This window comes from Momordica charantia, assembly GCF_013281855.1.
Source record: "Momordica charantia cultivar OHB3-1 chromosome 6 unlocalized genomic scaffold, Mcharantia_2.0 BLBB01000006.1, whole genome shotgun sequence".
Lineage (NCBI taxonomy): Eukaryota > Viridiplantae > Streptophyta > Magnoliopsida > Cucurbitales > Cucurbitaceae > Momordica > Momordica charantia.
Window position 1 is genome coordinate 13,176,816 of NW_028275164.1, and position 25,602 is coordinate 13,202,417.

The following is a 25,602-nucleotide window of genomic DNA, read 5'->3' on the forward strand; positions in this document are numbered from 1 at the left end:
TTTAAACTACAACTAAATATTTTGTGTACATTTACACCAATTTTCACGTGAGTGGTGGATACGCAACGACAGTGGACCACAATAATGTGATCCTCCATCATTACTAGCAATCTTCCTTTTACGGGAGTTTGCCCTTCAATTATTGGGCTTTTACACTTATTTGGGTCTCGCTGTAGAAGTGAACCGGTACCTTCTTCAATCACTAGCTGATCTTCTGAATTTATTAATTGTTGGTACCGCGTCGATGGCCCTGCATTATTTTCGACTTGAGGCAAGTCAGAGTTAACTCTGCTATCTCAGCTTGCAGGTGGGCAACACTACCCAATTCTGCTATGATGTCATTCAATTTAGTCTTTAACCCGGTTCTTTCTTGTTACATCTTCCCCATTGATTGGGATGAATTATAGCGGGCATTCCTTCCGGCCTCACTCCTTTTAAGATTCAAAGGTACGCGTCCTCTTCCCCACCTTCCTGAGCGAATGGAAGCACGACTTCCATCAACGCTTGATTGTTGGGATACGTTATCAGCCATATGTAATTTTTAATGAAAAGGGAACGAATTTTCTAATTTAAATTGGTAATGTCAAAGATTATCTCATTCCCACAAACCGTGCCAAATGTTTTAGCCAAAAAATGACCAAATAATTAATTGCTTAATGTTTCCAAGAACACTTGAAGAAAACCTGCAAAACAAGGAGTTAGCACTCCAAAGTTTTTGTCAATAATAGATTATGGAGAGTAATTATTCTCAATTCAAAAGTTCAGTACCTCTCGTTTCTCCAATTTTTTTTATATTTATTTTTAAGAGATCATCGTTGGGATCACGTATCAAGATCGTGTCCATTCAATAGTTATCTTCAAGATTTTAGGTGAGAATTACACCATGAGGTAGGAGAAGCATATGAGGAGTTACTAATTATGGGTTGTTACAAGAATGATGAAATAAAATGCCTTTTCGTATGAGTACATGTGACAAAGTTCCAATCTTGGGGAATTTCAAAACTTTTGAAATTCAATTATTAATTATTATTAATGAAAATCATTAAATTTTATAAATTAAATAACAACGTTTTTCATATTCTAACCTTTTAGATTTCTTGTAATTGTTATGGTTGATAATTAATTAATTAATTAATTACCGTTTTTAATGGGAAATATAGAGAAGTTTATTGAATAAAAATGAATATTAAGAAATTTATTTAGGTGAATTATCAACTTTCTAATACATAAACTTAAATAAAAGTTGTATTAGAAAAAGATAAAAAGAAAAAAAAAGGAAAAAAGAAACCAAAAAAAGACAATGAAACACCTAAATAAAGGAGAAGTAACATGGATGGGGAGTTTTGATTTGAAAAGATAACTTAAAAGTAAAAGGGACAACAAATTGAAGCGAGAGAGGGGGTGGGAGAGAAAATAAATTAAAGAGAATGATAATTTGGATATTACTAAATAAGTAAAGGTCAACATATTTCACGTTTTACTTCTTTTTATATATATATGTATATATATATTAGAAAGTGGCTAAATATTTATAACTTAAAAAAAAAAACTTTTTATATAAACTTTTTACCAAAAGTTAAAAATAAAATAAAAGACATCATTCATCATCTCTCTCTATAGAAAGGATGCGAAGAATTATTGGAAAAGAAAACTATTTTCTTCTCTAGCCATGTGCCTTATTGTAGACAGAAAATGAAAGATTTTAAATTTCAACCATTAAATTTTTTATTTTGAGCTCGAGTACTGAGAAAAATCGTCAACAAAAAATACCCATTTAGTAACTAAATGTCCAGTGGGCAGCAATCAACCATGATGTGAGTTTAGTTTCAATTGGATCCTTATCATCATCTAGTTAAATTTCATAAATCTTTTATTCATAAACCTTCAAATAATTTTTTTTTTTCAACTTCAACAATTGTGGAATATAGATACTTGAATCGTCGATCTTTGATATGGTAATAGTTATACGTGTCTTCTGAACTATGCTCGAATTTAGCTTCAACCCTAATATATTCAATTAATGCAGCCAAAGAGATAAAATATCAACTCTATCTGCCACGAATATAGGTAATTGTAATAACATCTTAAAAAGTAAACGCTTTCAGCTCCATCTTTTTGCTGCATTTGGATGGATTTTCAAAGACTGTTGCAAGCTCGTCAACTTTTTTTTGGGAAGATATTAGAATCACTGCTTCCTCTTGGGCGTCTAAATCATTTTGATTTTATAATTATGACCATTTTGATTTTATAATTATGACATTGCATCGAGCTATTTCAATTAGATTGTTTTTTCTATAGTCTCTTGTTATGTAATTTTTATCAATGCTAGTCTTTCATTCGCCACGCATAAAGAAAAGTGTACAAAATATAAAAACAACGTAGATGATTTGTGAGGTTTAACATATGATATAATAATCATAAACACGAAATTGAATTTGAGACCAAACGGCATAAATTAAATTAAAACTTTAAAATCATAGAAACAACTTGAAAGTCTAGTCAATCTAAAAGAACCAAATTTGAAGTTTAACCTTTATTTCTTTTGATATATATAGAGTAGTTCATGGATTTATTAAAAAGATCATAATATTACGAGATTATGAGCAACTTTTTTATTTCTTTCTATAGCAATATTGGCGGCATGCATCTCTCTCAATTGAAGTTGATTGGGTACTTACGCTGCTTGTTTGGAGAGAAGAGACCAAAATGCTTCTCGAACTCAGGGCTCTTCTGGTTCTCATCAAACATGCCGAAGATATAAGTCTCAATCGGCCTTCCGGGCCGCCTTGGAGTCCCTCTCTTGACATGTTGAATCAAGTTGTTGTTGTAAGTTCTCGCATTGTCGATCGATGTCGCCGTACCCCCCGCCGAAGGCCACCCGCTCTCCGATATCACGATCTCCAAATTCCCCCCACCGGCCTTCTCCAACGCAGCGTAAAACGAATCAAGAATCGCATCGAATAGGTTCTGGTAACGGAACTGGCCATCGGTGACCACCACCGATGGCGCCGTGAAGAGGGCATAATCCAAACGGATGTCCCTCGTGTTGCCAATGTAGCTGAAGTAAGGGTACAAGTTGAGGAGCAACGGCGATCGATTTGCGACGAGAAAGCGGATAACCGGGTCCATAAATCCTCGGACGTCGGTTTTAAAGGCACCGGCTGAGGGAGGGAAGGACACACCGATAACGCGGGTGTCAATGGCAGTGGAGACTTTGATTTGGCCGCCAAGGCCAGCTGCGGAAATTGCGTTTTGGATGTTCTGCATGGCCGGACCGACGAATCTAGCGGCGCCAGGGTCAGAGGATAGGACTTCGTTGCCAACAGCAATGTACTTGAATCTAACATTAGCAAAGTTTCTTACATTGTTTTGAACCCATGCATTGGCTTCGCCCTGACTCGAGGCAATTCTTTGGAGGTCGGGATTTGGGAGGCCAAGGATGAGCTCAATGTTGGAGCCTCTTAAGGCATCAAGGGAAGCTCTATTGGGATCATACAGTCTCATTCTCCTTATGTTGTTTTGGTTGTAGAGAGCTACAACTTCTCTTTGGGGTGGAAGATTATTTCCGATCTGCCCATAGCAAACTCCGATTTGAGCACCTGGAACACCACAACAAAATTAAGCTAATCTCAATTCGAACATAGTACAGTTTCGAATTGTTAGATATTTAATGCGTTTCTTAAGTTATACGTTTGGATTTTCTTATGAGTTAATTTGATGGCGAGGTTAATTAAAGGTAGTGGACCTAATGCTACAGTTATGTAGATATTAGTTTAGGTTTAAATTTTTTATGTAATAAAATATAACAATTTTAGGTTTTTTTTTTTTGAATAAGATAACAAATTAAGTTAGTATGGGTTGTTTATTTGGTTTGATTATTTATCAAGCTTATATTTTGCCTTAAGAAAAACAAGGTTGTATTTTGAAAACAAAAAATAAAAAGTAAAATAGTTGATAAAAATCTGCTATTGTCTTTTGTTTTGGAAAAAGTTAGTAATTTATTTATTGATATTATAACTGTTTTACCTATTTTCTGAAAATATTTTTAAATGATGCTTATTTACTAATATTTTTCTTTATTTTCTAATTTTAACAAATCAAAAAATTTGAAAATGTTTTTTTTATAAATGAGTTGGTTTTAAAAAGTGACTTTTGAAAATGAAAAAGTAAGAGCTGGTTTGATAACTATATTGTTTTTTACTTTTTCTTTTTGAAAATTAAGCTTATAAATACCACATTCACTTACGTGTCTCTTTGTTTTGTTACCTAATTTTTAAAACACTTTAAAATCTAAGTCAAAATCTAAAAACTAAAAAAAATAAAAACTTGTTTTTTTTTATAAAATTTGACTGAAAACTCAAATATATTTATATTTTAAAAAAATTTAAAAACATACTGACAAAGTATCATCAAACAAGTTTTAAAAACTTGATATATGTTTAATAACTTAACTAAGAAATAAGAAAACAAAAATCATTACCCACAAAAAAAAAAATCATCTTTGCTTCCAAATTTTTTGCAAATAATTTTTGAAGCATTTCATGAAAAAATAAAAAATAAAAACTAGAAAAAAATAGAATTGTGCATAAAAGAGATGAGAGAGAGAGAGAGAGAGATAAGTACTTGTTAAATGTAGATTTGGAAGAAGGAAGGCAAGAAGGCACAAGGAGATAATGGAATAGAGGTTATCCATTGAGAACAAAAATATTAGAAACAAAAGAAAAAAGATGGCTTTTGGATGGTGAGAATAATGCTTTCTTAGCTTCCCTTTTATAGGGAAAAATCCCAAGACTTCCATTCTAGGAGACTTGGAATGGTCAATAACTTATAATTATAAGCCCATTAGAATTCTTAATTGTCTGGCAGCCTAAAACTCCAATTTAATAATTAAAAAAAAACCTTTAAAATTGATTAAACTAGCAAACTTGGTATCTAAACTTTAGTGGTGGTTTTTCAATGATCGAACCCATGACTCTTGATTGGAAATATATGTTAATTATATTATTGCTTAGCTATGCTTGCTTTGACAGTGGTGACGTTTATTTAGTTCTTTGTCTTTTAAAATTTTTCAGTTATGTTTTGTCTCCATTATTACTTTAAATGGTGATGTAATATGCTTAATTATATTGGACGAACATGGTTTATTTATGCAAGAGATGAAAAAAAATTAGACCTTATTTGGTAACGTTCTTGTTTCTTATTTTCTGATCACAAAATATAGAATTGCATGACCAATACCCATGGACTCAATAATGTAAAACTATATTCGTATTTATGTTTTGAAAAAATTGGAAACAAAGAACAATTTCCAAAAATTTTATACAATTTTAAGAATGTTTCTAACAAATTAGCAACAAAAAATATGAATAGTTGTCAAATACTTTTTCTTAATAAAATTGGAAACAAGAAATAATAAATGGCAATGTTACCAAATGGGTCCTTAACTACTAAAAAATGGCCAATTTTATAACGATATTACACATAAATAGAAGCTTTGTATATCTGGTGTCCACTATGTTTTATCTAATTGTCAGCTTTCTTCTATCATATGTCGTCATATCGTGCCAAATTCATAGAACCTTCATCTAATGTCCATATCATGTTACAATTTATAGTATTAACAATAATAACAATATAAAAATCATAATTTAAAATACAATACATAGCTTAAATTTTTTAAATTACGACAAAGTTATTTGAGAGCCTAATTAAATTTATAATTTGACCATATATTTTTTATTAAAGTGAGTGAGGTGATTGAGAAAGAGGAGTAAATGAGATTTTCTTAAGGGTATTTTCTTAGAAAGTTATGAAAATTCCTCTTGCAAATTTCTTGCTAGAAATTATAAGATAAAATACAGTATTTTCTCGGCTGGGGAAGATAAGGGATAGGGAAATTTTTTTGGTCAAAGTCCTCCATTAATGTTTATTCATTATTTCACCTTATTCTTATCTAAATTGCATTCTCTATAATTTTCAAACAAATAAAAAATACTTTTCTCTTGGCTCTCAAATTATTCTCTATCATAAAGTTTTAAGATTTTGGTGGTTTTCTTTTATGATAAACCTGAGTATAGTTCAATAGGTTAAAGATATTTATATTCGACTAGTAGGTGGTAAATTATAGTCCCTACCCACATGTAGTTCTAAGAATAAATAAATAAATAAAAATAAAGTTACGATATTTTATCAATATATCTTTTTTTTTATAACAATCTAATTAAAAAAAAAAAGAAAAAAAGAAAACAAGTTTGTACATCAATATCTCCACTTTTTATGCCAACCAGGGTTCAAAATGTCGCTGGACATGTCGACGTGTTGAGCATGTCGACATCGACATAGGGGGAAAAGTCGATTTTCCCCCATGTCGTGGACATGTCAAAATGTCGACATGTCTTTTTGTTTCTCCTCTTCTTCTTTAAGGTTATTTTATTTTCATTATCTTCTTACTATGCCACTATAGTCTATAATTTCTCACAACCTCGATGATTATAATCTTAGTCTATTCAATGAAACATTCGAATTTTAATACTGTATAAAGTATAACTAATAAGATTTGGAATTTACTTTATTGATAATTTCTAGTCCAATCTAGTCCTTACTTACACAATTGAACAATATAGGTGAAATATTGACATATATAAAGATTGAAATAATCTTAGAATTTTTTTAAAATAAAATATTATTATATACAAATAGTGGTGAAACATAAACTAGAATAGGTAGCTTAATTAATACCAAAAAGATGATATCGGAGGATCTAATGCACTATCTTGATAACTTTAATATAAATTACAATAGTTATCCCCGGTCATCTTAGACTGAAAGTTTTGAAGGTAGTTGCTCAAATGAGTAGAATATGAAGCACATATGAATCTCATTGGTAGATAATTTGGATGAATGATACAATCACAAGGTGGAGGTGTTTGAAAATTGTGTAAATTTGATTGGAAAGTTGGATTGATGATTGATTTTAAAATGTGTTTGAAAAATGTGTAAATTCAAATTTGAAAAGAGAAGTAGGTAAAAAGTAAACAGGCACGAGTTAATTAGAATTTAGAAATGTGTTTGAAAACCAAGTCGGTAATTATCTCATTTCCAAATAAATCCTATTATGAAAAATACTAAAGTAGTCAAAAGTTTACAATTAAAGTTTACTTTACATATTCAAATAATTTTCATCAATCTTCATTAAAGGAAAAAATCTTTTTTCGATGTTTCCATCGACATTGACATGTTCGTAAAATCGGAACCTCGACATTTTGAACACTGATACCAACTAAGCATAACTCACTAAAAATGGTGCGTTGAAATCCCCTTCAAAGATGCTTTACTAAAAATATAGATATACATATTTTAATTTTTAATTTTCTTTTCAAAAAAAATATTTCTAAAATGTTAGCTGAATCTAAAAACAAGTTTTTTTTTTACAACAATTTGGGAATTAAACCGGTCTCGAATAGTACATGTCAATTACTGACTAAGTATGATCTTTTATTGGGTCGTGCTTTTAAATCCTCACCCTCGTACTCAAAATATATAAATATATTTGTTTGGGGAAGAGAATACCCTGGACACGTGGAGGACCGCTATTGGTGCTCCAAGATGGCTCATGAGTCATGCCCAGCTCGAACCGCCGAGATCAGCACCACTAGCGTTGACAGGTGCTAAGTATGAGGGCCGAGGTGAACCTGGCCCAGGTCCGATCTACCGGAAAGCTCGGTGGGGGCCGACGTGAGCTACTGTCAGCGGCGTGATTATCGGGTGTAACCGTCGGTCCCGAGATTACCGGGTGTAACCGACCGTCCCGAGATTATCGGGTGTAACCGTCGCGAGATTAGCGGGACTACCACCCATAAGTAGAGGACCTCACTCCACGATCAGGTACGATGATTTCTGACCTCGAACTAAACTGGGAATCCGACCTATACTGACTTGATCGTCGGAGTGCTCACCTTTTTGTGCAGGTCCGCCCAAGTATTCAGATTGGTCCGGAGGCCGAGCTCGAGCTACAATCAGAAATACACTTGTTGTGCATATCCTTGCATAAACAATATTCATTTTTTTTTAATTTTCTTTTCAAATAATATTTCTAAAATCTTAACTGAATCTTAAAAAAAAGTTTGAAATTTAGAGTTTTGGTTTGGTCTGTGATCCATTTTTGTTTTTATGTTTTCGAAAATAATGGATACTATATTGTAAACAATAATAACTCGTTTTATCAGTTGTAATTTGTGAATAAAAAAGATGTTTATTTGCACCTTCCTGTATTGACACCCAAGATCTAGATTCGAGCCCTCCGGTGTCCAGTAGTAAAAAAACAAAAGATGTTTATTTTATTTTTAAAATTTTTGAAAAGATAGTGTTTTTCTCGCTTCTTTCTTTATTTTCTTTTATTTTTAACTGAGATCAGATTTAAACAACTTAAATATTTAAAACATAAAATAATATCAATACTTACTTTTCATTAAAATGTGTAACTTAAACATATTTCTTGATATTTAATGGAATATTAAATAATTAAAAATAAAATATAAAGCAAACCTTTTTTAAGGAAAAGAAAAAGATAGCTACCTCTAAAAAACAAGTGTTGAGTTCAAATCCAGATCTCCACCTGTATTACTAAAAAAAATAGATTATAAAATTGAAATTTTGTTCAAAATAGATACCCTTCTAAAAGAACAACACTAAAATTATATTTTAGTTGAAAGAGGTGAATTTTGAGCGGTATATATCTTACAATAATTATCCAACATTAAATGGATGAAATTAAAAGTTTGGTAATAAAAGTATAAACAGTTTTTTCTTTCAAAAAAAATCCACCAAAATGTTTATAAATTTATTACTAAACACAGTTTTCAGATTTTTAATTTTTAATTTTTAATTTTTTAATATCAGGTAAAAATATTTTCAAATATGGTGAGAATAATTTTATTTTATTTTTATTAATTTGAATAATAGTGCAGGTTTAGTTGGAAAGCTTTATTAACTTATTTTTATAATTTTTTTTTACTCTTTCTAAATTGTAGAACGAACAAAAGAGTTTTTCTTTTATTTCGTTTTTCTTTTGAAATTTAATTAAGAATTCAATATTACTTTTCAATAAAATGAAATGAAAATAACAAAAGAATTAATTTTGATTTTAAATAGTAAAAGCACCATTTTGTAACGTTGTGTTTTAGTTTCCAAAAACCCAAATTAATTTCAAAGAAATAAAACAACTATTTGTAAATAATCTTAATTTTCATTAAAAAAAAAATCTCCTTTATGAATTAAATTTATTACGACACTATTTTTTCTCCTTGAATTTTTTAAGTCGCCTTTGAACTTTCAAAGTTGATGTCGATCTCTTCTAATTGGGCATCATTTATTGAATTTATTTTTGGTATTATGTGACAAATGACCTAACTTTTTAAATGTTGACAATTTCAATATGTAATAGTCGTCTCCAATATGTGTCTGATTAATTTTTACTTTACTTCTTTTTTCTTCTGTACAATATGTAGTGTGAGGGATTGAATTCACAATCTCTTGGTTGGAAATATATATTAATTACTGTTGAGATGTGCTTACTTTAACCATAATTTTTACTTGAATATAAAAACCGTAAAATATGCTTCAAATTATATAGTTGTTAGTCTGTAATTCCTATTTTTTTGTTGTACTAAAAAAAAGTTACGTAACATTATTGAATATACTATATTTTCATTTTTTTTAAGTGCAACATGTAGTGGTGGGGGATCAAACTCACAACTTTTTAGTTTGAAATATATGTCAATTGCCGTTGAGTTATGCGCACTTTAACAATAAATATTATGAATTGAGTCATGAGATACGATCTTTTTAATCCTAGATAAGTGTCTTAATCAATTGAACTGAGCTCAAGTTCACGACCGCATTGAACTAAAAAATAAGTTAAATCATAAAAATATCTCTAATCTTTTTTTGGGTAGATTTGAATCATGCTCTTATCATTTCAAAAATTTTATTTAAGTCTCTCAACGTATAAAATTGTATTAAAACATTATGTCAACTGTTCCATTAAAAGGGAGTGGAAGTGTAACGTGATGGTAAGTTCTAAAAATAGAGGTGCATGTGGGCCTATATAGGTTGGTTTTAATTGCAGTTCTAAACTTGGGACAAATTTAAATTATATACTTTTATTGTTCCAAATGTCTCATCTTAATCCATAACTTTTAAAATTGTTCAAAACAACCCGTCTTCTAGATGTAAAAAAAATAAAGTCGAAATGAAATCATTTTGGGGAACAATTTAACAGATTAAAATTATATATTATTTCTCGATCAAAATATTTTGGAGGTGTTAATGTCAAATTCTGACCTCCTGACTGAACGAGCAAACCTAAAAGAGCATGACCAACCTATGAGGGAATGAGGCGAATTGATGATGGAGTTTTGCCAATCTATGATGTGAGTGAATGTATGTAAAGGAAAACCTACACAAATGAAGTAGACACTTCGACACCAAGTCAATCTCAATAGGAAGGATTCACCATCTCGAGATAAAGTCATCAAAATTGCATACCTACATAAGTAGTGCAGGTCGCGTGAATCCTTTGTGTGAATTCAGTGATATGGTGAGTTTAGAGTTGAATAGAGATTGAAGAGCGGTTACACGTGGTAACATGATATAGATTCAGCTCGAATCAGAAGATGATCGAGTTATATTCTTTAGCAGAATTATATTCTTGGTCGAGTTATATTCTTGGCTTAACTATATTTTTGGCCGAGCTATATTCTTGGTCGAGTTATATCTTTGGCTGAGCTATATCTTTGGTACAGCTATTACTCTTCGAAAAAAGATCCGATACTTTATACCATATCCAATAATTAGCTCTTCTTAATCATTGGTTCGTTATTTTCATCACCTAACATGAGGAAACAAATTTTTTTAGGGGTAAGCAAACAAAAACACATGATAAGATGAAATTTGAGGCCTCTCTCATGACGAATTGACAAAATTAAGGTTAAGGCTAAACAAAGGAGGGAAGAGACAAACAAAGAGACCTAAGACAATAACCAAACTTATGGACTGATTACTCAATAGGTCTCTTACCTTTGAGGATGAAAACTCTTCCTCCATTGCTAAATTTTTTTTTCCTCAAAAGACTCCTCTGGTAACATTCTCGTTTTTTTTTCTGCTTTTGTTTTCAATTTTTTAGAAATATAAACATTTTAATAATGATTATTGTTTCTCGTTTCTCATTTTTTAGTAACAAAAAATGATTATCGAACATGTTTCTTTTTCTTTTTTCAAATAAAATAAAAGAACAAGAAACAAGAAAAAATTACCCAAAAATATTTCTATATCTATTTTTTAGGAAATATGGAACAAAAAATCAAAAACCTATGAGAAACAAGAATAACTTTAACCCAATTTTTTCTTCCTTCCCTAATTGACACTCATTTCTTCCCTATTTCTCAAGGCTTCTTTGATTAATTTTTGAAACAATAATTAGTTAATATTTTAGGTAAGAGCTATGGATGATCCTTTAGTAGATTTTTAATAATAACGATGATAATCATTAGAACCTACATTTTTTTAATTCAATATTTTTTTTAGTAATTATCTCTGATAAAGAAGTCGTGAGCTCAAATTTACATATACATTTTATATTAAAAAAAAAAGAATGGAGTAATAGTAACGTTTTATCCAACATTGAATGTCTTAACGAGTTGAAATACATATTCAACGATTTTATTCTAAGGTAAAACTAATAACTAATTTTTAAAAAATATGGCTATAAAATGCCATTAAGAGCACGTCAAGTTTTGGATATATTGACAAGACAGTAGTAGTACTTAATTTTAGAAAAGTCTATGCATTAAATACAAAGCATGTCCCATAGCTACATTTTCTCGAAATTTTTGAAAAACAAAAAGAAGTTTATTGAGATATTTTGTTTATTATTTAGTTTAGAGAAAATAATGAGGTGAGTAAAGGCGGAGCTAGAAATCTTCAAAGGAATGGGCAAAATTTTACATCACTGACTTCATATATATGTAAATATATAATTCTTTTCATTTTGAGAATTTAAAAAAGGCAAAAAAAAAAAAAAACACTATACATACTAATCAATATATTAAAATTATACATCTCTTATGCCAAATTTGATATTTTACTGTTTATTAGTTTAAATAATTAAATTTAAAATTTATTAATAATTTAATAGAAAAATAAAAAAAATATATATATAATATTTATATTTAGACAGATGTCAAGATCAAGATGGGGTAGAGAATTTTGTTTGAAAAGATCTTACATAAAACTTCTCTCTTGCCCTATTTATTCAAACAAGGACTCGACTCTATACTTAAGTCAAATTTTGTTGCCTTCTCTACTGTCAACTGAATTTTCAATAATAACATAAATTCAATTTATTAAATTGTAAAGAAACAACTCAAAGTAGTGTTGGTAAAAAAAAGCAAAAAAAAAAAAACTAATATTTTCTATCATACATTTATCAGAAATAAAAATATCGTCAATCTAAATATAATTCGACTAATTGAGACACTTATTCCCAAATTAAGAAAGTTATGAGTTGGAATATCCACTCTCACCTATTGTACTAAAGAAAAATAGAAATTGTCATTGATAAACCTCAAGATGGAATAGAATATTTAAAATGAGCATTCAAAATGTTGTTGTGCTGATACAGTGTTCAACCACGTAAACTATAAAGTTTAAGTTAATATTTAGTTCGACTTCGTATCGAGCTGAACTTAGCAAAATGCATAGAGATCGTATAACTTTGAGTAGGAGGGATTCCGCCTTTTTTATAGGGTAACATATTCTGCTAGTTGTAAGGATTCTGAATTTTTTCCAAGAGTCAAGCTAAACTCTACACTTTAGCAAGTTGGTCCCTTCCCGTTAACACATCCGAGCTGAGCCAGGATGCTATCAAAGAAAGAGAGCCACATTTTATCTCTAATCGTATATAATAAATATTTTATAAATATTTTTTAGGACTTTGAACAACATAAAATAATTAAAGAAAAAAAGACTGAAATAAAAGATAGTCACAAATTAATTTTTCATTTGATTTCATTTTCATTATTCTTTCTGGGCCAATGCAAGTAAACTCATTTACTATATGGATATTTAATTATAATATATAAATTATTAAAATTATGGTTAAGTTATATTTTAAGTCTCTGTATCTTAATATTTATGATAATTTGTCTCTATCCTTCTAAATCTTAATAGTTCAACTATTAAAACTAGAATTACGTTAAAAAAAAAAAAAACTTCTAGAATAAAATAATATATTTATTTTAGAAGAAATGATTGAAATGATATTGACTCGGCGGCTTGACTCACTCCCGAGCGCGAGTTACGCAGACGAGACAAGCGGGAAGGAAATTGGGGCACGCGATCGCCAATAAAACAAATCGACGGCGGTCATTTTTTCCCTTAAAATTTTGTTTTAATTCGATACCATTGTAGAAGAAAAAACGTGTTAAATTGAAATTAAGAATTCTTTTTAAAAAAATCGGACGCCATTCAACGCGGTTCAACCGTCAATCAGTACATTTAAGGGGAAAAAACTATAACAAATGTAAGATTTTCAATCTTGTTATTTTAATTTTCACACCATTTAATTATATCATTCTAATCCATAAATATTAAATTGGTAAATGATATATTTGTATAACATGATAGTTAATAAGTTAAAATAATTTAGTGGAGATTTTACTCTTTTTAATACAACATATGAAACTAGACAAATTGAATTATACTTTAGATGGACAGTGGAGAAACAATTAAATTTTTAAAACTTAGCAAAAATTTCAACAAACTCCACCTATCAATTCATTAATATTATGTCATTTATGTTTACCTTCTTTTAATTCTAACTTCTACGGACAGAAAATGTATGATTAAAAAATGTTAAATTATTCATTAACAAAATATTAAAACGCAAAGATTAAATTTAAAATTCTGAAATAATTGAGATTTAATTGAAAAATCCCAAATTAAAACATTGAGAAAAAAAATGGCATGTTAGAATCACCTCAACTCCTAATTTAATCAATCATGCACCACCCTAAAATAACAAAGTGTTGCTGGTATAGTTTCAAATATATTACAAAATACACCCGTTATGTTGAACTATAAGTATCATTAAAATCTGTTTGGGGAAGAGAATACCCTGGACACGTGGAAGGCCCCTATTGGTGCTCCAAGATGACTCATGAGTCATGCCCAGCTCGGACCGCCGAGATCACCACCACTAGCGTTGACAGATGCTAAGTATGAGGGCCGAGGTCCGACCTACCGGGAAGCTCGGTAGGGGCCGATGTGAGCTACTATCAGCGACGTGATTATCGGGTGTAACCGTCGGGCCCGAGATTACCGGGTGTAACCGACGGTCCCGAGATTACCGGGTGTAACCGTCGCGAGATTAGCGAGACTATCACCCATAAGTAGAGGACCTCACTCCACGATCAGGTACGATGATTTCTGACCTCGAACTAAACTAGGAATCCGACCTGTACTGACTTGATCGTCGGAGTGCTCACCTTTTTGTGCAGGTCCGCCTAAGTATCCAGAACGGTCCGGAGGACGAGTTCGAGCTGCAATCTGAAATACACTGTTGTGCATATCCTTGCATAAACAAAATCAAACCAAACGGTAGGATGATTATAATCAAACCCAAATTTTTAATCTCAATTTTTTATTTTCTTTAAATCGATTTGTCAGCCTAACGTTATTCTGAAAACTAAAATTCTTCATGATTAATATTACCGTGTTTGAATTTTAGAGAATTGAAAAACGGGTTAAATTGTAATAATCCTAGAATTCCGAGAGTTTGATTGCAATAATCCTTCCATTTGATTTGAGCATTTGACAATATTTTAGAGTGTAATTACAATAATTTTGTAAGTTTAAAACGATGATCCATCAAATTAAAAGTGGGTAACTATCTCTATAATTTATGGGTGATTTTTACCATTTTCGTTTAAAAAAACATATACTTAAGTTAAAAATTCCGGTTAAAGAGTCAAGTCAACCGGGCCGGTCGGTCGACAATCGTTGCGACACGGCAGCCTCTATCTGCCACTTCCACTTATTTTTCATCATATATTATATTGAGCCGGCTTATTATTAATAATTTTTAGATCCCATTGTTTTAAATATTATAAATATGGTATCTGAAAAAAATAATTTAATCTTTAATTTATATCATCCAATATCGATGATGTGTAATATATATCTAATCATCTATAACATATCAAGAAGGGGGTTCCAGAGGGATCTTTTGGAAGGAAAAAAAAAAGAGATTAAGCACGTTGATTAATATTAAACTTTGTCCAATAAGCTCAATTTTTGAATCTCGAAAATATTTCTAAGTTGTAAATGACTAGTTAAAAATTGGAAGCATGCAGTTGTAATAGTATGGAAAGAATAGAGTATAGTAAGGAGATTACACACGAATGTTTTGAATGTAGTTTAATTTCCAAACCTAGTTCATGAGGATGAGGCTACACCAAGGAAATAAGACGAATAATCAAAAGTTAGAATAATTTATGATCAATATTAATTTATTTGGAAAAGAAATCTCCTCTTAAATTATGCGCCTACAAATAGTTGATCGAATCATCTTTCAATTGAATCTTTCCAATCACAAAGCTCTTCTTGTGTTCTGACCACCATTTAAACTTTCTTCAATCGTGCATAGGTCATGTTGTGAAAAAACCGACAATCAAAATAATTGAGAAATGTGGAAAGGTCCCAATTCGAGAAAAAATCACAACTCATCAAAAAGAAAATTCAATATGTGAAAAATATTATAATCACATAAAGTTCTCTCCTCAATCCCAAAACACTCTCTAAGCTTTATACTACTCACAAATAGAGTTAGTATTACTAGGTAGATAATGTTAATGTTACCATTCTTTCCTACTCCTTGAATCACATTGTCTGCTCCATTATGTTTGATGATAAATGTTTGGAGGTAAAAATACCTTGGACATGTGGAGGACGCTTATTGGTGTTCAAAGATTAAAATATCCCAAGTCCACCTCGAACCTGTCGAGGAGGTTGGGTTCGTCCATTGGAAAAAGGCTAAGTATACATGCCGAAGTTCGACCTGATTGGGGTTCGATCTGCTCGGAACCCGACAGATCCGACATGAGGAAAAGAACATGTAACCGCCGGTCGTGAGTACTGTCGGATCCACCACCTATAAATAGAGGGTCTCATTTCACACTCAGGTATCGAATCTCACCTCGAGCTAAATATTGAGTCCGACCTATACTGACTTGAGCGTCGGAGTGTTTACCCTCTGTGCAGGTCCATTCTTGAGTTTAGGTCGAGTCGGGGACCGGGTTCGAGCTCAATTTGTAAAACATTGTTGTGCAAACCTTTGCATAAACATTTGACGCCGTTTGTGGGAAAGGACATTTTAAGTCATTCCTACCAAACAAAGTTGTACGCACGAAACAATCCAATATACGCGCCTCAATGGAGATTTCCGAGATGTTCTCAAGGACCGAGCTAGGCGATTGACGTGTAAACGATGGTAGCTCAACCTCACCAAGAGGGAAGAGTTTTATCTCAGCTCATTCCTGCCTAGAGGAAGAGCTCCATTTCAACTCATCCCCGCCAAGAGGAAGAGCTTCATTTCAGCTCATTCCCATCTAGAGGAAGAGCGCTTCATCTTAGCTCATCCCCGGCAAGAGAAAGAGCTGTCATCATCATAACTCAACCTCTCCAAGAGAAAGAGCTCGATCTCAGCTCATTCCCGCCTAGAGGAAGAGCTACATCTCAGCTCATCCCGACAAGAGGAAGAGCTGCATCTCAGCTCATCCTCAGTTAGAGGAAGAGCTACCATCAGATAACTCAACCTCGCCAAGAGGAAGAGTTTTATCTCGCTCATTCCCACCTAGAGGAAGAGTTCCATTTCAGCTTATCCCCGCCAAGCGGAAGAGCTTAATCTCAGCTCATCTCCGGCAAGAAAAAGAGCTGCCATCATCATAACTCAACCTCGCCAAGAGGAGGAGCTTGATCTCAACTCATCCCGGTTAGAGGAAGTATTGCTATCAGATAACTCAACCTCGCCAAGAGGAAGAGTTTCGTCTCAGCTCATCCCAGTTAGAGGAAGAGCTGCTATCAGATAACTCAACCTCGCCAAGAGGAAGAGTTTCATCTCAGCTCATCCTCGCCTTATGGAAGAGCTTCATCTCAGCCCATCCCCGAAAGAGAAAAAGTTGCTTTCATCATAACTCAATCTGGCCAAGAGGAAGAGTTTCATCTCAGCTCATCTCGCCTAGAGGAAAAGCTTCATATCAGATAACTCAACCTCACCAAGAGGAAGAGTTTTATCTCAGCTCATCCCCGCCTTGTGGAAGAGCTTCATCTCAGCTCATCCCCGGCAAGAGAAAGAGCTGCTATCATCATAGCTCATCCCGGCAAGAGGAAGAGCTCAATCTCAGCTCATCCTCGCTAGAAAAAGAGTTTCATATCAGATAACTCAACTTCGCCAAGAGGAAGAGCTCCATCTCAGCTCATCCCCAGCTAGAGGAAGAGCAGCCTTCAAGCAACTCATCCTCATCCAAAGGAAGAACTTCGATCGTTTGATCATATTTCATCCATCATGGCAGATCAAACTTAGGGGCTGCCGACCTACATTCCAATGGGGGCCAAGTACTCTCACATGGCATAAGTGCCAAGGTACAATTCAAAACCAAATTTAAGCCTCTAAACTTACGAGTTTGAGGTGAGATGTAGTCTTATAAAAGAAAATTCGAACCTCTAAACTTACGAGTTCGAGGTGCGATGTAATTCGATAAGAAAAAATTCAAACCTCTAAACTTACGAGTTCGAGGTGCGATGTAATTTGATAAGAAAAAATTCAAACCTCTAAACTTACGAGTCTGAGGTGCGATGTACGAAAAATTACGACAAGTTCGAAATGACAAAGATGATATTGAATTCACCCCATATAAAGTATGCAGGTCCTACTCCAACCCTAAGCGTCAAGCTTAGGCTTAGCTTCTCAGCTCTTACTTCAAACTCCTAAGCGCTCAACTTAGGTCAAGCTTCTCCAAATACCAAGCTTAAACAACATGACAAGTCTAAGATGAGTTTCTCAAAATTGGCTCAGATCATGACCATAACACTTTGTTAGATGTCCGACTTATTATATGTTGTTCGACGTCCGACGTGTGATCTACTTCAATCTCGAAAGACGGAAGTCACCACTTAGGCCAATTTTCAAACCCAGTAAAAACTTCTCTGCCAGGTCGAACTCGGACCAGCCAAAGAGGGGGCCAATGTTTGGGGGTTGAAAATCGTATTGCCACGTGGAGGACAGAAAAAGGTCCAACTTTGGAGGTCTTCCCTTTGTTGGCCGACCTGAAGTGGCCGACCTAAAGATCTTCCTTTTGGTGGCTTACCTGAAGTGGTCGACCTAAAGAGCTCCACTGAGGGCCGACTTAAAGAGCTCCCCTAAAGGCCGACCTGAAGGACTTGCCTGATGGTCGACCTAAAGAGCTCCCTTGAGGGCTGACCCGAAGGCCTTGCCTAATGGCCGACCTGAGGCCTTCCCTAAAGGCCGATCTGAAAGTCTTCTCTGAAGATCATTCAAGGGAGGAATGACCTTCCATACTTAGTCAAATTCCAGATGACAAGAGTATGAACTGGAATAGCTCCCTCGACAGGCCGACCTTGGTCCCGACATGCTCAACTGCCGGTCGGATTCTTTATCGGGTACCTCAGCCTATAAATAGGGTACTTCACTCTTCAGTCAGGTATCGTATTCTAGCTCGGCCTCCATACTAAGGTCGGACTCAAAACTAACTTCAGCATCAGAGTGTTTGTTCCCTTGTGCAGGTCTTTCCTCGCCAAGTGGCCTTTCAGCTCATTCCCGACACCAGTTCATCCCAATCAGCCGACCTTGACCCTTTGAGCTGGTCACCCCTTTCCAAGGAAACCCAAGCTCTTCCTGCGGTCATACCTGAAAAGGAGGTCATGCTCTCCCGACGGTCATACCTGGAGTAGGTCGAGCTCTCCTTGTGGCCGACCTTGACCAGGTCATACCCCGTCATATTTTTTGCATAAACAATAAACTTTGAAGGTTTATAGGTTTTTATGGACATCCAACTATGCATAAACACCATATAGCATGGGAGCTTTTAAGACGTCTTATATAACTCGAATGACTCTCCATAGCTAATTAGGGGTGATATGAATGCTATTATTTGGAGCTATGAAGCCTCTTTCACCTCCTCTTGTGACTCCCCACAAATTGAGGCTTTTAGAAATGTAGTGGACTTCTGTTATCTTACTAATATGGGGTTTACATGAAGCAACTTCACTTGATGTAATAACATATTTGCAGGTGACCAGCTTTGGAAAATGTTAGACCGCTTTCTACGTAATGATTCCTTTCTCTTTTCTTTTCCAGATGCTGCTGTTACTCATCTTCCTTGGTCAAAATCGGACCATTGTGCAATTGCTCTGAATATCTTGCCCCCACCAACTCGAGTGAGGAATTATCAGAAACCATTTCGGTTTAAAGAATGCTGGGTTGCAAATCCAGCCTGTGAACAAATAATTTCGGAACAGGGAAATTGGTCCAACATAGATCTCTACTATTCTTTCTCTGATAGTATACACGCCTGCTCATCGGCTCTTCGGGATTGAGGGCGTTCAAACATTAGGGAGCTTTTCAAGCAAACTAAAATCCATAAAGCAGCCATTATGGAAGCTTATAGTCAGTCTACTCCTATTGATTTCACTATTATTCATGTCCTTGAAGATGTCGCGGGCCTTCTAGAATTGGAAGAAATCTATTGGAAACAACGTGGGGAAGATTGGCTAAAATGGGGAGCCTGTAACACCAAATGGTTCCAAAAAAGGCCACTATGCGCAAGACTTGCAACTCTATTTTTGGAATTAGAATCAAAATGGAAGATGGACCGAAGGAGATTGAAAATAGTTTTGTTGCTTATTTCCAATCTTTGAAAAGAAAATTCAATATGTGAATACATATTATAATCACGTAAAGTTCTCTCCTCAATCCTAAAACACTCTCTAAGCTTTATACTACTCACAAATAGAGTTAGTATACCAAGTATAAAGTAATTTTAACTGGGATAAACAAAAACCAAAAATCAAATCATAGGCACGCTTTAAAAGAACTTGTTACTTCAGATTTTTGCCCTTCTAATATTTTGCCAAAAAACGGTCAACAAGTGTCTTGTCCCAATACTTTATGTGTTTTCTAAAAAGTATAATAAGAACAACAACACTAGAACTTTACTTTCTCAATTACATAAAAGTCCTTTCAACTAAGATTTGATAACACACACCAATATCATTACAAGAAAAAAATTGATAGAGAATACAATAAAGTTACTCTACGAATTTGATTTCCTATAACTCCAACGACCACCATATACATAACTATGAGATTGATATAAGGAGAAAACATTCTTCACAAAAATAAAATAAAATAAAACCAATTAAATAACAATTCTCTTAAATACAAAAGAACAATAAATTAATAAGACTTTCCAAGTTGAGAATATAGCTGTTGGACACAGGCACACCATCACAATATGAAAATGTAATTGGAAAGACATTTAAAAGATGCAACATGAGCATAACTAACGATAATCGACATCTAATCATTTCGTAGAGGTTGGAAGTTCAAATCTGCATACCATCAATCTGTCGTATAAAAAAAATAGAGCTCAAATTAAAATTCAGATATAAATATTCCATTAAAAATATATTTAAAGGAAAGGAACAAAAAAGAGCTCAAGTGTTTTTGCCAAAAATGTCATTAGAAAAATATGGGACAAATAATATATTCTTAAGATAGCATCTAGAGTCAATTAAGTAGATATAAGTGTGGTTGGGAGATTGCAAACTTCTGACGACCTGAAGTAAATAACATTATAGGAATAAGATAGACATGGTTTCTTGTTATATTTAATGAACTATTTGTGAACGTGCATGTGTAATAATTATACCCATAAAATATAACATCCCATGAACTAAAATGTATGAGAGTGCTTATAGAAATGATTTCGTTCTTATTATTAGATTTTTTTAGTACTATTTAAAAAATTAGCGATGGGATTGATGGTAAGATGCAGAAAAACTAGCGTTGGGAAGCAAATAAAGACATATATCTGTTGGGATTATGGAGCCAAAACAGAAAATCCATATCCTACGAAGAAAAGGATTTTTCAATACTATTACCAATTCCTACCAGGTAGGATATTGTTGTCTTATAACGATTACAATATTGTTTTCCTATAAGAATTAAGATATTTGGCCTTTTATAAATAGAACCATTATGTCAAGGTTTCATTTGTACAGAATCCAAATAGTAGGGACTTGAGTGGTTGTGGGCAGTGTTGAAAAGGATTCTGTATCCAGTGGGTTTAGTGAGTGTTTTTCATTCCTGTACCTAAGTATAGTGTGTTATAATACTTAGAAGGTAGAGGGCTTTTGTTGGGACCTCTAGAGGATATTTTTGGGAAGAGTTTTGTATTCTAATCCTTAAACAATTGTTAGTGAATTACTCACATCTGAGTGGAGACTGGACGTAGCCTTTAGTGGTGAACCAGTATAATCTGCTGTGTCGTTATTCTTGTGCTTTTACAGTTTTCTTCTTATTTTCATATATTTTGGTTGTGTTTGGATATTTCTGTGGAAGGGGAAATTATTCAGGGTCTTCAATTTCCCAACAATATCAACCATAGAAGAAGAAAGACATAAAATTTAAGTGGTTGGATCAAGAATGATCTACATAAAATTGGTCTACATAAATCAGATTGAGTTCGAAAGTCATTTGTGTGTAGGGGAGGTGTTAGCATCCTACAACACCCGTAAAAAACAGTTACCAGTAATTTATTTTTTATTATCCGATTTATTAAATTATTAAAGGTCGACAAAAGTTTATTTATTTTATTTTTAAATGTTCAATGTTTATTAATCCACATTTTAGATATAAAACATGGGTTAGTAATTATGGGTGACATAAATGTCATTCAAAATATGGAAAATTTATCTTTGAGGGAAATTTCATGTGTCTAAGGAATTTAATCAATTCAAAAAAGGAAACACTACTTAATCTCTCTTTTATTTTTTAGAAAACTTGAGAGTGGTTTTTGAAAATTTCATTTTTAAAATGTTTAATGAAAATTTGCTTTTAATTATTGAAATTAGGGAAATTTCGTGTATTTATGGAATTTATGTTGGGTAAATATATGCGTATATGTAAACTGAATAACACTGGTAAACAAATTACAACGTAATTGGCTACAACAATACAAATTCGGACAATATGATGAACACCACAAACTTGATTAAATTAGTCGATGCATGTTTCAATAGCACCGACCTGAATACAATTATTCGCTCTGCACAAGTTGCTAGCAGACTACAGCGATCGTCAGCAGGATACAACGACTAGCTCCGGTAGAACAGCAACCTCGAACTACTCGAATCTGACAGAACTCTTAGACCTTTGCTCTCAACATAAACAAGAAGAACAACTCAAAAAGAAGAGAAAATTCTTGTGAGAGGAGGAGAATACTCAAGTAACCCCACTCAAAATTAAACACATATGTAACATTTTTACATATGTTATATATGTAACTTTAACACATATATTTGTAACTTTAACGAAATAATAAGATAAATTAAAATTTAATAAAATAAAGAAACAAAAACACTATAATAATAAATAATAATATTCACAATGTATATGTGAATAATTTCTTTTAAGTTCCACCTTCTTTCACACCTTAAAAAAACCAACAATTTATAGAAATAACCCATAGAGAAACACTACTTTGTTCCCGAGAACTTTCATGTATTTGTGAATTTTAGAAAGATCCGCAGAGAGAATACTACTAATTATCAAATTTAATTGTTTAAAAAAAAATCTCAAATTTAATTTTTGTTGTTTGTTAAGAAATTAGTTTTTGGAATTTTGTAAAATTAATTTTTGGGAGGAATTTAATGTATTATGGGATTTTAACAAAAAGCACACTACTCAACGTCAAAATTAAATATTTCTTGTCTTCCATTTATTTTGAAATTTAGAAAACATTTTTGCATGAGATTTTGTACGGTTTAAGGAGTAGCATAATTGAAAGACAAATATACTACTCAATAAAATCATGATTTGAAATCCTAGCAATTAATTTTAGGCCTCTGTTATAAAAAAAAATGAAAATGACAGTGAACAAGAATTCAAATGGATAAATATCTACCCATCTCCAAGTGTTTAGATTTTAAATATCTCACACATTGAGTTTAAACAAAACTAGCTTGTGAAATTAATTAAACATGCTTTTAAACATGGAAAAATATAAAATAAAATAAATGGAGAAAAATAAAGAGAAAAAAATGGAAATAATAATGCAGAGAAGATATGTTCAACCCACCAAATCACAACAATTGTCAAGAAATTTCTTTTCCTAAAATAAAATGCTAAATTAATCTCCCATATCAAGAACACATATACATTTGGCAAAATTTGAAAAGAAACTAGAAAACATATGAGATTTCAAACCTTTGAATAATGTGTTTGGGTTAGGAGAGACGTGGAATATCAATGCAACAATTGGAGGATACGAAAACCAAATTTTCGTTGAAAGACAAACTGAGACTTCAAAAAGCTATACTTATGATATTTTCCCTCCCTATATTTTGTATGGTGCCACTTCTCCTTTCTCCTCCCCTTCCAATGGATGTTGAGTTGAAATAAAAAATGAGTGGGGGCTTGAAAATGTAGGAGAGATAATAAAGAAAGAAATTCTGTTAAAAGGAAATTTTGAGAGATGGAAAGATACGATAAAAATCTCTGCCTATTCTCTCCATGTCTTTGTGTGTTTCTTCCTTCTCCCTTGTATACAAGAAAAATCAACCAATTTAAATAGGCCCATCAAACTTAGAGTGAAAGGAACGATAAAATACTCCTTTACGTGTGAGAAAATGAGAGAATTTTGAGGAAGAAATAAAGAATGAGGGAGATAATGAGAAATTGGTGAGGAAGAAGAAGGATGTGATGGGGGAGAACGTGGGGAAAGAGATTTGAGTGAGAGGAAGAAAAATTGTTTGGAAAAGGGAGGATGTGAGATAGAGGAAGATATTGTTGGGAGAAATGGAGAAGTTACGTAAAACTGGGAGAGTGAAGGAGAGAGAAAGAGATAAATAGTGAGAGAAAGATATTAAGAGAAATTAAAGAAAAATATTTATATATTTAAAAAAATCTATTTTCTATTTTTCCTTTCATCTCTAAATTCATTATTTCAATTTCAATTTAATATTATTTTAGTTTTTGTTATTTTTAGTTTTTATATTTTTAATAACAAATAACAAATGTCGCACAACAAATATCAAATAAAATTAAAATGATTCGGACGAAATACAGTATCTACAGTTTGGCTCCCTTTGTACATCCTTGCTGTATTAAAAGGTAGACAAAGGACTAGATAAAGTATTTGAACGGTGACAATTTATTTTATTTGATGAAGGCAATGACTTGATTTGATATGACCCAACCTTAGGACAGGGTTCAAGACTACTGGACTTCGATGGTCTCAAGCTTCAGCCTTAGTTTCAAGATTAGGTTCAATTTAACAAAAGTTTGAGAATAAACTTCGACCTCATCTCTAGGACAGGACTCGAAAAACAATGGACCTGGATAAACTTAGGTCGAAGTTTGATTTAACCATTTAGGTTTCGATCGAAGTTTCAGGACTAAGTTTGATTTAACCAACATTTGTGAATAAATTTCAACCTAAACTTTAGGGCAGGGCTTGAAAAACATTGGTTCTGAATGAACGCAGGATTCGACCTCAGTTCTAGGCCGACCAGGCTCAATTTAACCAAAATGCAAGAAAAGACTTCGACCTCAACTCTATGGCAAGGCTCGAAAATCATTGGACTTGGATAAACGTAGGCTTCGACCTCAGTTCTAGGACTGGGTTTGATTTACTCAACATTTGAGAAAATATAGGAAGAAATAGATGAAGAGGATGAGGGAGAAAAATATATCCATGGAAGAGGACAGAAGGTGGTTAGACAGAAAGAGGAAGTTTGCAGACATGGGGAAATAGAACTTCGACCTTAACTCTAAGACTGGGTTCAAAAACATTGAGAAATAGACTTCGACCTCAAGTCTAGGGTAGGGCTCGAAAAACATTGGACTTGGCTGGATGCAGGTTTCGACCTCAATTTTAGGGTTGTGTTCGATTTAACCAAAATGCAAGAAAAGACTTCAACCTCAACTCTAGGGTAGGGCTCGAAAATCATTGGACCTTGATGCAGGCTTCGACCTCAGTTCTAAGACTGGGACCGATTTACCTAATGTTTGAGAAAATATAGAAAGAGGTAGATGAAAAGGTCGAGGGTGAAAAAGAAATCGGTGGAAGAGGACAGAAGGTGGCTAGACAGAAAGAGGGAACTTACAGATATGGAGAAGTAGAGCTTCGACCTCAGTTTTAGGACTGGGTTTGAAAACGAAGTTTGAGAAATTGACTTCGACCTCAGCTCTAGGGCAGGGATCGAAAACAATGAATCTGGATAAACGCAGGCTTTGACCTCAGT

At 33.0% G+C, this 25,602-nt stretch overlaps 1 protein-coding gene across 1 annotated transcript; it reads right to left on the minus strand.

The window, feature by feature from the left end:
• Window positions 1-2,505: 2,505 nt before the first annotated feature.
• Window positions 2,506-4,781, minus strand: LOC111010014 (glucan endo-1,3-beta-glucosidase, basic isoform-like). The gene is made up of 2 exons (XM_022283273.2): window positions 4,624-4,781; window positions 2,506-3,599 (listed from the first exon to the last, which is right to left on the minus strand). The coding sequence occupies exons 1-2, from the start codon at window positions 4,691-4,693 to the stop codon at window positions 2,653-2,655; spliced, it is 1,017 nt and encodes a 338-aa protein (XP_022138965.2). The 5' UTR covers window positions 4,694-4,781; the 3' UTR covers window positions 2,506-2,652.
• Window positions 4,782-25,602: the final 20,821 nt, after the last annotated feature.

Coding starts and splice junctions, on each gene's coding strand:
- LOC111010014 (XM_022283273.2), bottom strand. CDS start 4,693: ATGGATAACCTCTATTCCATTATCTCCTTGTGCCTTCTTGCCTTCCTT. Junction 3,600..4,623: donor TCCAAATCTACATTTAACAA/GTACTTATCTCT, acceptor GTGGTGTTCCAG/GTGCTCAAATCGGAGTTTGC.